The sequence below is a fragment of the Rhipicephalus microplus genome, chromosome 5 (genome assembly GCF_043290135.1).
Source record: "Rhipicephalus microplus isolate Deutch F79 chromosome 5, USDA_Rmic, whole genome shotgun sequence".
Lineage (NCBI taxonomy): Eukaryota > Metazoa > Arthropoda > Arachnida > Ixodida > Ixodidae > Rhipicephalus > Rhipicephalus microplus.
Window position 1 is genome coordinate 178205351 of NC_134704.1, and position 13418 is coordinate 178218768.

Below are 13418 nucleotides of genomic sequence, written 5' to 3' on the forward strand. Positions count from 1 at the left end.
AAAACCTCCGGAGCCAGCAGCTGTTTCCCAATCGTCCAGGTAAGTCAAGAAGTTTTGAATGCACTTCTCGTGCGTCTCTCCAGGCTTAAGTGCACCTGAGCTGCACCTTGAAGTCATGGCCTCAATGATCCTTCTCATTCTTTCCACAAAGCTGACTGTCACCGCTGTGCTCTCATGCTTTTCTTCGATGGTTTCATTGTACAAGAAAAGGCCTCTGAGGACTTCGTCATTGTAAAGCCGCACTGCATAATTTACCCTCATTTTTTCAAAGCCATTGGGATGCAGGACCGATTTGCTAACATGAGGCATGGCTTTGAGAGTCGTGTCATGCTGTTCATCAAGCTTCCGGGCACAGTCAATAGCGTCAACACTGGCATGGCCTTCTGGCAGTTTTACGCCTGTTCGAACAAAAGTGTTCCTCACACATTTAAAAAGGTGTGGGAAGTCCGAGATGAAGTGCAGAAAACTTTCTGGGTCTGTAGGGTGCTGCCTTCTACAGACTGTGTTTCCTTTCCTGCCGTGTATGCCGAATGAGTGCCACATGCTTCTGTTCCACGCTGCTGCATCAGTAGTGATAAAGTCTACGGGCAGACCAGCGTTTTCGCACATGACTACTGCTTCGAGGATTATTGTGCCTAACGTCTCGGACTTCACATTGCTGCGTGATGCGAACACCCCAATAATCTGGTGCCACGTGCCTGTAAAAGGCACGAACAATACTACAAGACCATGGTCACATGCTACAAAGCGCTCACTCTCTGGTGTGAACTTCCCAAGGTCCACAAAACCTTAGATAGTGCCATCGGGTTCCAAGCTCAAGGGTTCGGATAGCTTAATCTCATCAATGAACAGCTCACCATGGCGCTGGAACAAGTCCATAGATTTTGTTTTTTCCGCCACAGCAGCAAACACTTTTTCGCTCAGGTCGAACCCACTCCTGTAATGCTTGAGATATCGACGTAGTGATGTTCGAGAAGGCAACGCCATGATGTTGTTTTTGCGTATATGCTCATAGAGGCGTGGGCTTTTCATGGACATAATAAGGCACTCTAGAGCCCATTCACTTTCATACTTCATCCCTTTTGTGGATTTTCTTTTAGCCGCTGCAAAGCACGCCTTGACTTGTTGCTGCTGCTTAATGGGTAGGGCCTTCACCGCTTCTTCAATTGCTGCAGAGTCATTCTGTGCATTCTTTTCTTTCATTTATTTGATGAGTGATTTAGCCTGCAGGACACTCAGGCGACTCCTTTTCGCTTGCGCTGTTTGCAGCTTAAGCCTGTATGAAAGCCTGTATGTATGGGACTGGGCCACATTTTTGCCTTTTCTTTGCCTGTAGGACTCTTGATTCAGGAGCAGTCTTCGGAGGTGCTTGCATTGTGGGAAGGCTTTTTCTGACGTTCGAGCAACCCCATGGCAAGATGGGCTGAAGGTTCTGTCATCAAAAGTCTTCTTCTTGTACTTTAAATTTACTCCAAATTCACCAGTTTTACCAAACCCTCTGCATGGTATCATGGAGTCGACGTCGCGAAGCAACTCTTCTGCCATTTCGATGTCGGTAATGTCAAGGGTCTTTATTTTTGTGGCTTGCACAAAAGCTGTCGCTTGAAGTTTGTTTTCATTTGATGTCATTAACACATACTTGTCAAAAGTCAACTTGTCACCATCTAGTGTGCACACTGTAAACACCGTGGCGTTGTCGGCTCCAGCAATCAGATGTCGAGCCGAGTAAGCGCTGGGAAGACCACACTTGCGGACGTCAGGAATAGCAGGCACATTCGGAACAGGTGCTTGGTGACTGTCACTTTCTGTGCTGTATGAGCCAGCTGTCTCCTCGCAAGCAGACGTGCTTGATTCCTGGCGTCGAATTTTCGATAGCAGGCCGCAAGTGGATGTTCTTGACGTCCTTTTCTTCGGCACTTTCTTTGAAAGACACGCAGAAACATTTGGGAATATGGTTGGCATCGCGTCAGATTTCAGCACCGGTTTCCCACGGGGAATCTGAATAGTTTCGCCGTTTATCACGTGCGTGTAAAAACGCTCAATAAACTGCTCGTCGAAATGAAGCTCACAGAGTGCTGACTTCGCGTCCAACGACTTGTCGGCACGGGGTACGGCTCGTCGCCAGGCTTCGAAGAGGGCAGGGTCTTTGGGAACAGAGAAGAGAGAAGCACGCTGACCTTGCTCCCTCAATGACACATAGCCACTTGTGCAGCCAGGAGCGAAGCAGTGGCGTTGCCTCGCTTTCGTAGTGCTAGAGTTCATCTTAAGCTCGGCACTCACACTGTCGTGTCAGCAACTAAATACATTTTGCCAAAAGCGAAACAACAACGCGGGAAACTGCACACACCCAGACACACTTTCAGAGGCGAGCCGACGAGAAAACGCAAAGCGAGCGCTCGGCGAATATGCGGGCGCTGGCATCACCTCCCAATTCTAGCCACCATAACTGGGCTAGCTTTAGCTATTGTTTCATGGTTGCTAGACTGCCGTGGCCACTTTCGCCGTTCATGGATTTTGCTCGTTTTGGTTTCACTTAACCGATGTAGGCTAAGAAAAATGTTCCGATTACCCAAAACTTTTGATTGTTACTTATATAGGAGACCAACCAAATACGCCTAGATAGTTGGGTTTATGCGCCTTTTCCCTTTAACAGAGTTTCGTTTAATGGGAGTCCACTGTATGAAGTGTGTAGAGGTGGCCTTCTCAGCCAGTTTCCAGCAGCTTTGGTTTAGCTTGTATCGTTATATCGGGCACAGGGCCGCATCTAGTGTCACTAGTTTCTTTTACGACGTTGTTGTCACGTGCACATCGGTGCGCACCTGCGCTGCAAAAAACACGCGCAGCTCCAAACTGCCTTGCAACCACGCCTAAATTGTGTGGGATCTCGATATGGAGAGCGCCACGCTCTTGGACACAGCAGATGCTGTCGGACCGAACCAAACAACACAAGTTTATTAACTGCTTTAGATTGAAGATATGGTCAGTTGAATTATTATACATCAACTGTTAATAACACGCTAAAACAGCCTTACACAGTATTACTCAACAACGTAAAAAACACAAGAAAACACTAGGCTGTTTCACCAACCCCTGTCTTACCACGAGGGCCCACGGCAGACAGCCGCGGAGCCGTCGACTGTAGGCCCACCCCTAGAAACAGCCGTTCGCGCTAACCGCCCCCCGCCAAAAAGACTCGCTCATCTTTCTCGTGCCGCCACCAAGGATTGAAATATTTCTTACCGGTTCAATAATTAGCGTGCCGAGTTTTGGTGAATTTAATTTCAACCTGTTCTCAATAAATCCATTTATGTATATCAGCACCAGATAAACAAGGAAACGCTAGGCTGTGAAAAGAAATTTGAAGGACGTGCAATTCGGTACAACTAGTGCATGACTTGCAGCAGCTCTTCTGCCGTAATATTGACGGTGAGCGCACCCAGTCTTGTTGAGAAAATCAACGCAGAAGAATCATTATATAAAGTCGTATGCGAGACATGGCCACAGTTGTACAAAAGCAGCTGTAACTAATGCAGCAGGGGGGGTGCGCCACCGGCTCAAAATCAGACTGCAAGATCGTGGCACATTACAGGGGGTGCCACTATCGCAAGAGAAAGAAAAAAAGCAACACGCTGGAGAGGAGGCGGCGAAAGGAGAGCAGGTGGCAGTACTTATAAGAAGTATAGGGGCTTTAAAACGCTCGCGAGCACAACGCCATTTACCATGCGATAGTTGTGAACCTGAAATGCAGTCTATGCGTGAAAGACATGCGCCACGAGGCGCAAACAACTTTACAAGGGTGATAGCACCCTCACACTTGAGTGAGGACGACTTTAAAGTCCGAGGATGACAGCACCTCAGCTTCAGGTTTTATGGCGATCATGTTTTGCATCAACCTGCCTGCAACCACAAATTACACACTTTCCACATTTTTATTCATTCCAAAATATTTCGTTGCTCTACAACATCTACCTACATCTGTAATAACGCTAACCGAACGCTAGGATACTTACACCGCAACTTTTCTCGCGCTCCGCTGTCCCTCAAAATTCTATTATACCGATCACTAATTCGCCCAAAGCTTGAGTACGCGTCCGCTATATGGGATCCCGTGCAGCAAAATTTAATTAACGCGTTAGAATCTGTTCAGAACCGCTCAGTTCGGTTCATTTGTTCTAATTATTCCCGTACTGCTAGCATATCAGAAATGAAATCTAACCTTGACCTACCCAATTTAACTGTCCGGAGGAAACTGGCGCGACTGCATTTTTTTCATAAGATATTTTTTCACAATCCATCAATGAAGCGAGACCTCATTTCACAACCGTCATACCACTCATCGCGCATTGATCATCAGCATAAGGTTGCCATTCCGTTTTGCCGCACCAAATTCTTTTCAGCAGCCTTCTTACCGAAAACAGCCGCCGATTGGAACCACCTTCCCTCTTCCGTTGTATCAATAACAGACCCTTTGTTATTCAAGACTGCAATTTCTCAGCAATGCTTGTAACTATACGCAGTTTCCATTATCTATCTTTGTCTTGTATGTGCTTGAATTCTTATACATTTTTAGTTGACTTATGTTGCCTTCCTGATTTGCGCATCTGATACTTGTTTCTTTATTTTCTCTTTTTTTCTTGTGTGTTATATATGTTGTACCCACCCCCTCTGTAATGCCCTACGGGCCCTGAGGGTATTCTAATAAATAAATAAATAAATAAACCTGAGACATCTACAGCTGTTCATGTGTTTGTTTTGTTTACGGCATCAAGTTGTCTCCTCTGCTGCAAGTGTGTAGCTGCTGACCTTTGTGCACAACTCTATAGCTACTCTGGTTACGTGCGAGGTCCATATGTCGCTGAGGCGCGGTGTGCTGGCGTTGGATTTACAGCTCCTCATGACAAGAAGGCCACCGGAGCACATCTTGGCTCCCACTATAAAACAGCGCGAAACGTTTTGCAACTGAGCGTGATATTGTTAATTTTTATAATGTAATGGGCAAATGTGCCAAGAATTATGCTTCGATGCATATATTGAAATGCCAGCCTATGCCGAGTGAGGTGGCTCATGGAAAGAGGTGATGCTAGACGAAATAGTGAAGTTCATTGAACATCGGATTTATCGATTGATCATTCACATCACGAATATCCATTTATATTGTACCACCTTCAGGCTGTTACTGCAAAAAAAAAAAAAAAAACATTACTGAGAAAGGTGTACGAGTTCACTTGCGTCTCACGAAAAGCCAAGCAATGTTTCACCGCATCGCACGAGCAACGAAGCAGCACCTCGGTTCCAATTTTTTTTTTGTCAGTGTGAATAGACACATTTTGTATAATATTTATTACTTTTTATACTATTCCTAGGTCATTTACCTTCAAAATGTATGTTCTGACTTTTCTTTGTTTTGAATATATTTGCATATATGGTGTTTTTTATCACACTGCTTGTCAGCCTGCAACCACAAATTACACACTTTCCACATTTTTATTCATTCCAAAATATTTCGTTGCTCTACAACATATACGTTTTGGAAAGGGCATTTTATTGTGCAATATTTGGTATTTATTTATTTATTTATTTAAAAATACTGCCAATCCCTTGTCGGGATTTTCGCAGAAAGGACATCGGGAAAACACACAATAAAAGCACACAATAAAAACATCCGTAAGTTATACATCGTTTAGGATACGCGTTACATTGATGCTACCAAGTTCTCACAATTTCTAACAATCAAATTCAAACAAATTCTAACCAAATTCTAACAATAAAGTTCTAACAGTAATTGTACTATATTCAAATGATTACAGTGTGGAAGAGTCGAAATAACACAGTCTAAAACAATGGATTTTGCAAAGATGACCACAATAGCGCAATATTAGGGTTCCAAACGCAAATGTTCTTCAAGAAGACGTGAAAAAATATTTAAAGAATTGCTGCTAGTAATCATAGCTGCTAAGCTGTTCCATTCCCTTATAGATGCTGGGAAGAATGAGTGTTTGAAACATTCCGTACGGAATGCGTATTCTTGTAGCATTTCGGGGTGCTTCTTACGGGTGGGTCGTGATTGTTGAAGTGTAATGTACCTGGAGGCATCGATGTTGGTTTGCTTATGGCGTAGCTGGTACATGAATCGTAGGCGTGCTAGTCTTGCTCGTTTTTGCAGCGTTAGCATGCCCGCTTCTTCGAGCATTTCAGTTGGTGAGTCTGTTTGCCTAAACTTGTTAAAGATGAATCGAACAGCTTTTCTTTGCACGCCTTCTGGCTTCGCAATATGTTTTTTTGTGTACGGGAACCAAACAATGTTCGCATATTCAAGAACAGATCTCACGTACGTGTTGTAGGCTAACAGTTTAATTTCAGAAGGTGCTAGTCGAAGGCATCGTCTCAGAAAAAAAAGTCGTTTCAGTGCGGTAGCTGTAACGTTAGAAACGTGGGCATCCCATCTCAGATCGCTAGTAAAGGTGAGGCCAAGGTACTTATGATGACTTGTTCTAGGAAGTGGTATGCTAAGTGTCTTAGTGGCATCAATCCTGTTATGGGATTTAACGAAGTACGAGGGTCTTAAAAAAAAGTTTTTTTAAATTTATTATCCTACTGTCATGAAAATTACCATGCATGTGTACCATTTAATGGAGATTTCAAATCTGCAAACAGGTTTTGAATATCTCATTAAGAAACAAAGTAATGACAAATTTTCACATTATAATTAGGTTATTGGGTCGTTATGATAACTTGCAATAAAAAAAGCTAGTTTTCAAAACTACTTGTTTCCTCTAAAAGGTTCATTCCACAGGCTAAAGCAAACTAGATGTCAAAACAGCTATTTCTTTGATCAGAAATAATTTTTAAACTTAGATGGTAAAAACGAGCTTCCAGTAATCAGCTGTTATTTGCCACATAATTAAAATTCTAACAAGGTTGAGAGGAAAAGAAAAGCTTTATCCTGTAGTTGAAGTGCTGCAGAAAAGGATGGTACTAAGTTTGTTTCAATATCTTCACAGAAACTTGCTCAAAACTTCCAAAGGCTGATTCACTTCACAAAATGAACAATGCCAAGAAAATTACGTTTCCAGTTTCAAAAACATTTGTAATTTAGCATATTAAGCTTTTAAGAAAAACAACTGGTATTTTGCCATAATATAAAATTTTTCCAAACATACTTTTGCTTATAAATACCTCAAATTGTAATTTGTGAAAGTCGGCATTTTTTAAAATTTTGTGCTATTTTAGGACCCTCATCCACCCTTGACCTCTTTTACATTAAAAGAAGGTCCTTTAAAAGCTGCTAGCACACCTCTAACACCAGCAGAAAGTGGCTTGTCTTTTTTCCCCTACAATTTATTTCCGTTTTTAATACCAAGCAGGTAACACGTAGTAGACTAAGTGTGCTGGTGTGCTGGGATGCTCAGTGTTTTCACACCAGATGAGTTGTTTTCAGTGCATGTGCAAGAGAGCTTGTTGCAAGAGAGAGCAGGATGCTTTTTGGCATGTGTTCCACACCAATGTAAGTGCAGTTGTGCAATGCTGTGACAGATAGTGCCAATATTTTTACATTTAGGTGATAGCATATATGTTTGCAACAGCATTTCACTCCCTTCGGCTATATTGAAGGAGTCGTTCGTGCCATATAGTGGAGCCTTGTTAGCATTAGCATTAAATCATGCAATAACACTAAGGATACCAGAACTTTCTGGTACTGTCACATTTGTAGTTTTTTTCTCTTGCAAAAATGAAGAAAGGACATATTTTTTTCTTTTTTTTCAAGGACCGATATGGAGTTTCAGCAGTGGTGGCCAAAAAGTTTGCTGGCCTCATCAGTGTTGGGTAAGTTCCTGCAAAATATGAACAGCCTGCTTTCTGTTTTGGTGTGGCTATTTGGGATTAACCATGGTTCTATTTTTGTCCAAATGATGAATGAAGAAAGGCATAACTAGTGGCACACTCTTGCAGAAGGAAGGAGAACGAGGTAAAGAAAGTAGAAGAGATGCAGCCGGCCGTCGCCACCGATGAACTCGAGCCACTCCCCGAGGACTACTTTACTGAGCCTGTCAGTGTGGCTCAAGGTGAGTCTTCTAAGATGCTGTTCACCATTGCGGCATTTGCCCAGTTAACCGTTGCTTCTCGCATTTGCAACGAAAGTCTAAGTGGCACATTAGAGTGTGCTTGTAATTAGTCCACAGGAATTGCAAAGCAGATGCATGGCCAGAAATATTATAACTCCTCAGGAGCATCATCAGGGTTCCCTGAATGATAACGTGCATTGGTGACCACCTTGTTGAATAAGAATAAGCCTGGAAAAAGATCCATTCTGACACATGCTATCAGTGCTTGGAAGCGAGCTGCCTTTCGGATTTATTGCACGCTTGATTTATGCTGTTAGACTCGAGGACATACTTCACAACCCACACATTCACTTCACTCTCTGCACATCCTTTATTCTTTGTGCCAAATATCCAACATGTATGACTTCTCTCTCCGTAGCTTCGTCTCTCTCCTCTTGCATTCCCGCGCGCACACGCGCGCCCCCTTCTGTTCATTTGACACTCGCGCCATCTTGTTCCTCCACCGTCAACCACGCGCAGCCTTCGAGACCTGCTCTCAACACATGTGCACTCCCGACTCCATCTCATCTCTCACATTGCTAATATCAACAGCAACAACAAAAAAGTCGACGTTTCAATCTATTCTTCATATGTAAAGTTGTTTAATGGACTACAATCAGCTATGATGTTCAATGCGCAGTCCAGGCGAAGCATGTCCTTCCAGCACGAGCGATGCTCTTGTAGAAGGGAGCTGGAGAGACCGACCTATCAGAATGTGCTAGAGGGGACAACCCATTTCAGAGTTCTAAAGCTTCTTCATTTCACAGCTATGGTCACTTCACAGCCACATGTCTCGTGCTCCTCAATTTTCTTTGTCCTCGTCCTGTGCGCGCTGCTTCAAAATGAAAAACTGTATAAGCTGGTGTAACAAGCTCTTAACCTTAAAAAATTATGAATTGATGTGAGGCTAGTATGTATGTGACTTTAACCTTAAAGTAAAGTTTTGTGGCAGTGCGGATTTGCTCTGAGTATGTTGGCTTAGCACCTCTTTATTGCAATGAAAGCATGTTTCCAGGGTTTTACATGTGGACTACAATACACATACGTATAAATGCTTCCACCATTTAGCACTATTCTCTGCACTGAAACACCTTTATAGGGGGTCACGTGCGTACTAATATACACCAAGTATTCATTCTTTTCAAATACTTTAAAATATCAAATAATGTAAATTTGAATTCAAGTGATTTTGGATACTGTAATATTTGTTCAAATATTCGAAGCATTGAAATATCTGCACAAGTTTAAAATAAGCCTATCATGTCGATATTCCCCTTTCTCTTGAATGACAATGTGCACATTGAAGATGTGTTTTTCATTTTTCACAGAGTAGCTAGAGCAAGCCAATAAACCCTGATAGCATCGAGATAGCCAAACTCAAATCATCGTGAGAGGAACGAGCGGTCCAAGAGATAAATGTAATTGTTATTAACTACAGAGACCCTGATTGGATTGAAATCATCATCATCAACCTGACTACATACACTGCAGGACAAAGGCTTCTCCCATGATCTGCCAGTCAACTCGGTTCTGTGCTTGCTGGTGCCGCTTTATACCCACAAACTTTCTAATCTCATCTGCCCACCTAACTTTCTGTCTCCCTCTAACCCACTTGCATTCTCTGGGAATCCAGCCAGTTATCCTTGATGACAAGCGGTGATCCTGTCTACGCGCTACATGCCCGGCCCATGTCCATTTCCTCTTCTTGATTTCAACTATGAAATCCTTAACCACGGTTTCTTCCCTGATACACTCTGCTCTCTTCTTGTCTCTTAAGGTTACACTCATCATTTTCCTTTCCATCGCTCGCTGCGTCGTCCTCAATTTAAGCTGAACTTTCTTTGTAAATGTCCAGGTTTCTGCTCCATAGGTAAGTACCGGCAAGAAGCGGCTGTTACATCAGTAAGATGCAGTGTAACAGCACCGAGATAGCTGAACTCAAATCCTTGCGAGAGGAACAAGGGATCTAAGAGATAATTTCATTGTTATTAACTATAGAAAGATTAAGGTACTCCTGGGCACCTGAAAAAAAGTGGGAGGGAAAGACTGCCATAGCCTATTAATCAACTGGTAAAGCACTGAACCTGCAGCATGGTTATTTCTACGTTTCAATAATTAAGATACTTGGCTTATTTCTTATGTTCATTAAGCAGTGCATTTGATTTGTGAAAAGGGAACGGGAACTCTGACTGAGTTTTTGATACTTGTCCTAGTGTGCAGCATTGGCCAGCGACTGTCCCAGCCGGATCTGCAAGCTGAGTACGTGGCCTTTCTGCAGCCCAAGCGCAAACCTCTGCTCATCAAGCGCTCACAGAGGTGTCGGGTGAGTAGTCGGTGGCTCTGAAGCCCTGCTTAGACAGGATTGTGATGCTTCCAGCCTTCAAAATTCATGTATGTCTCCCCGATTTGAATTGTCTAGACTGGCAGCATCATTCACCTCGTCTAGTTGGCATTGTTGTTGCACATTATCAGTCCACTGCTTCGTGTCATAATTGTAGACTCCTGCATGACTGAGGAAATGTTAGCCCACATATAACCTCCTGTAAAGGTGGTTCCGCTACTGTGGAGGGTGCTAAGTTATGAAAGAGCCTATGTAAGTGGTGTATGGCGGCAGTTGAAGACCCCGTGGCAGTGTCAGCAATAACAAGAGCAAGACTTCTGAGGTGGTGGTCAGGGAGACAGTGAACAGTTCTAATGTTCATGGACCTGTTGTGTATTTTTAAAATTTATTTTTAGTTATTTTTATGGTCAGAACACAAAAAGGTGCCCTCCCCCCCTCCCCCCTGATACGAAGGGAAGACCACAGTTATCATCATCATTAGTCCATGTTTGATCTTTGCAAAGGTGGTTGCACTGCAGTGAAGGGGTGCTAAGCCATGAAAACGCATATCCAGGAAAAATTTCACTGCTGCGTCGCTTCACTTCACGTGTGAATGAAGAAATCATATTCTCACATCGATTAATTTAAGTTTAAAATCGTATCATACCAGCTTGTACGCTCTAAGCATACTAAGTTCCAAGACCTAACATATTTAGCAGGTGCTTGCATTCTGCCGAAAGTCAAATCCTTCTACTATTGAAAGTTGCTTCTACTTCCTTTGAAGCAAAAAAGAAAAGGCATTTGCACAGTTTTTGTTTCAATTTCTAAAAAGTACTTTGCAGTTTATGCCTATCTTTCTTTATTATATGTGATACATGGTATTTGAATTAGATTCGAAATTATTCACTTCGAACCTAAACTTCAATATTCGCACAATCCTAATAATGACACGTGGCTTGTGATGTGGCTTTATGAAAAACATGGAAAGGTCGTAGCAGGATTGTCATTCACCATCTATGTGCTCCTACAGAGTTTATTCAAGATCGTTTTCGTTCGTCTTTTAAAGCACTGTCACCACAAGTGAAAACAGTTCTCTTGTCTCTTTTTGCCAGGAATGTGAGCACAACCTGAGCAAGCCTGAATTCAGCCCTGCTAGCATCAAGTTCAAGATCCAGATGGCTGCATTGTGAGTGTCATGACTAGACTTTTGTGAATTTCAGTTCATTCGACCCTGTAAGACATTCATGGCCTATAGATTTGTGTGGGCCAAAACCTTATTTTTATACAGACCTCCCCGTAAGAACAGTTCAACCTGATGTGAAACCTAGAGTCAGCATGCAGCTGCTATCTAACCCAAATAGTGATTTTAGAAGGAGCATTTGCAGAACATTTTTGACGCCAAGACAACATGTGAGGTAGATCTGTATGGACACACATGCATACATTATCTGCAAAACATCAGCACGAAATGCTGGTTGAAATTCAAGTTGTTCCAAAGTAGGCTGCATGCAATCCAGCTGAACAAAAGAGTGAGTGCCTCGCGACATTTCCATCCGCTTCGTTATGAAACGACCAACAACCAACTTCATCCCAAATTTTTGCTCTCTGCCACAGTGTTGGGCACGTATCTCACATGCATGTGGGACCATGTGCTGCTTGCGTTCTTTTTCTGTGTGCTCATTTGGCTAACTGCATTTAAAAAAAAACTACTTGTTCCCGCCTCTCTTGGTGCTCCCCTTTGCTAAAACAGTCACTTGGCGCTGTAAAATAAGTTTAGAAATAATTAACAGTTGCGTGTTCATGCCAATGAGATATCATTTGGTTGCCAACTGTGTGCTTATTGCAACAGGCAAAGCAAGATGCAGAATTTTTTTGTGTCGGTACTTCTTTAGACATCAACACAACACCTGCAGCTGCGAGTTTGTGTAGTCTGCAGGGACAAGAAATCTGCTGAAGATGTGTTACCTGCTGCCAATGTTGCTGCTGATTTTTAATGCAGCTTGGTACTATTTCAAGTATAAGAAGCAGTGGTGAGAAGCCTTTGCCAGTTGGGCCAACCTGTACCAACTGGAAATTACTGCGCTACACTGCTCTAAAAGGGTCTTTTTTGTCTAATTTACGCCATTGCTGGTCCACAAGGTGATTATGGAACCCAAAGGAATGTTGACAGCACGCATCGTAAACAGATAATACGTGATGATCGCCATCTTGTACGCTTGCACTTCTGTGTTTGTGTATCACGCCACTGCAACAGCTCGAAATCAGCCGATGAATTACTTCGACTTCCGTGCGATTGTGGTGGTGCCTTTTCTTGTAACCATTGGAAAATAACAAAGCCGATGTAGCAACCACTAAAAAAGCGCGCCAGTATAACATCGCCTATAAAAAGCCTACGTGTGTGGCGTGGTGCCGCTTTAAGTGTACTGCACGCTTTTAATTGCCGGCGATCACCCGAGCACGCAGGGTTACTGATCGCTGCTGCCTTGATCGTTGTACGGGACCGTGTTTAGCCTGCATCACTTCGCAGAAACGAACACAGCTCACTGTTGTGGAGTTGACCATAGTAGATCGCAGGCACCGAGACAGCAAGTGTAGCGCTGTTATAACCATACTGCACACTTTCATGAGGTGACAACCCAAACGTGCCTTTGTCTGCTGCCAGGACCGCTAAAGCACCGCTTGCAGAAAGCTCATATCATCGCTTCAATGCAATAGCCTTCTCGTCGCTTTTGTGCGCAGTCTGAAATAGTGTGGGAGCAAGCGTATCGGTGTGGTGGGTATGCCTAGTAGGGGAAGCGGGGCACGCAACTGGCCACTATACGATCGGCTCGGTGCATCCGTGTCGCGCATCAGAAAAGCTGTGTCTGTTTTTCACTAAATAGCTGATCGTAGTACACATTGATCGCGAACAGCCCCTTATGTCGGTTTCGTCGCTATGCCAGTCGCTGCGTCGGCTGCGTATCCCGGACTCTGGAGTAGCTTCTAAATGTTCCTTG

The 13418-nt window shown here is 43.3% G+C and overlaps 1 protein-coding gene across 4 annotated transcripts in view; it reads left to right on the top strand.

The window, feature by feature from the left end:
• The window catches only part of DCTN4-p62 (dynactin subunit 4), a 97000-nt gene that overhangs the window by 26860 nt on the left and 56722 nt on the right, over positions 1-13418 (top strand). For 3 of the 4 annotated variants that reach the window (XM_037424893.2, XM_075896234.1, XM_075896233.1), the window contains exons 6-9: positions 7766-7824; positions 7951-8063; positions 10316-10425; positions 11535-11608. In XM_037424893.2, the coding sequence (XP_037280790.1) occupies positions 7766-7824; positions 7951-8063; positions 10316-10425; positions 11535-11608 (356 nt within the window). The remainder of the gene's footprint in view (positions 1-7765; positions 7825-7950; positions 8064-10315; positions 10426-11534; positions 11609-13418) is intronic. The other variant, XM_037424894.2, reaches the window with a different exon arrangement.